A 1,134-nucleotide genomic window follows, 5' to 3' on the forward strand; every position below is an offset into this window, starting at 1 on the left:
CTATTATTACATATGCATAGTTTTTTAATAATAAATTAAAAACTTATTTTAATTTAAAAATTTTTAAATTTATGAAGTAAAATAAGCATTATTTATCTAAAATTTATTATTAATTTTAATATTTTAATAATTATATTCTTAATAATATTCTTAATAATTATATTAATTATATTCTTTTAATAAAATTAAAAATTTAAAGAATTAATATTAATTATTATTTAGTTTTATAAAAATTAAAAATATTAAAAAGTTTGAAACGTAAATTAAAGTTTATATCATCTGATAAGAATTTATATCAAAAAAATAATATATATTATAAAAAGTATAATTTCATTAAAATTATTATAATTTATAATATAAAATATACTACAAAAATAACGAAGATAATATTCGCGTTTTATTTGTTGATAAAACGTCGTAAAAAATAGTTATCTTTATCTTCTATTACTACTCTCATATTGATTAATCCTGATTAGCAAGAGTAGGGAGACATAAAAAATATAGACAGAAAAGTTTGGAACGTAAATTAAAGTTTATATCATCTGATAAAAATTTATATCAAAAAAATAAAAAATATGAAAATTTGTTTTATGTAAGTAAAATTATAAAAATCACTTACTTAAAAAAGTTGTTTTTTATTTAAGGATAATTTAAGAATGAATGATATATCAAATGTCTATAAAAGATAATTTCTTAAAATATTTTTTCTTCTATAGATATATTTTTGTATTAAAATATGTTTTGATATTTTGAATATTCAATAATTACTTTTTTTTTATTTAAGTGCTTTATTCAATAATGTATATTAGATATAATTACAAAAATGTTGGATTTTTATGATTAATATAAATATATTAATTATTTATTAATTATATATTAATTAATTAATATATTAATTAATTATATATATTAATTATTAATTACATAAATAAATGTTTGATAAATATATTATAGATTTTAAATCAGTATGGTAAATCATGGCAAAGTAAAATCGCAAGTAAAATATTTCATTTCAATAGAAAAAAAATTATTTGTAGACGAAGCGATGGTCCATATAAAAAATGGCAATTATAATAAGGCTATATATCTCTATAATAAAGTAAGTTTTAATTCTTAAAACATTTTTATTGCATA

At 14.2% G+C, this 1,134-nt stretch overlaps 1 protein-coding gene across 1 annotated transcript in view; it reads left to right on the forward strand.

Moving 5' to 3' along the window:
- Window positions 1–528: 528 nt before the first annotated feature.
- The window catches only part of LOC102675404 (tetratricopeptide repeat protein 25), a 3,968-nt gene continuing 3,362 nt past the window's right edge, over window positions 529–1,134 (forward strand). The window contains exons 1-2 of the mRNA XM_006616081.2: window positions 529–592; window positions 955–1,099. Coding sequence (XP_006616144.1) covers window positions 968–1,099 — 132 coding nt within the window. The 5' untranslated portion in view covers window positions 529–592; window positions 955–967. The remainder of the gene's footprint in view (window positions 593–954; window positions 1,100–1,134) is intronic.

The sequence above is a fragment of the Apis dorsata genome, unplaced genomic scaffold (assembly GCF_000469605.1).
Source record: "Apis dorsata unplaced genomic scaffold, Apis dorsata 1.3 scaffold_249, whole genome shotgun sequence".
In the NCBI taxonomy this organism is placed as follows: domain Eukaryota; kingdom Metazoa; phylum Arthropoda; class Insecta; order Hymenoptera; family Apidae; genus Apis; species Apis dorsata.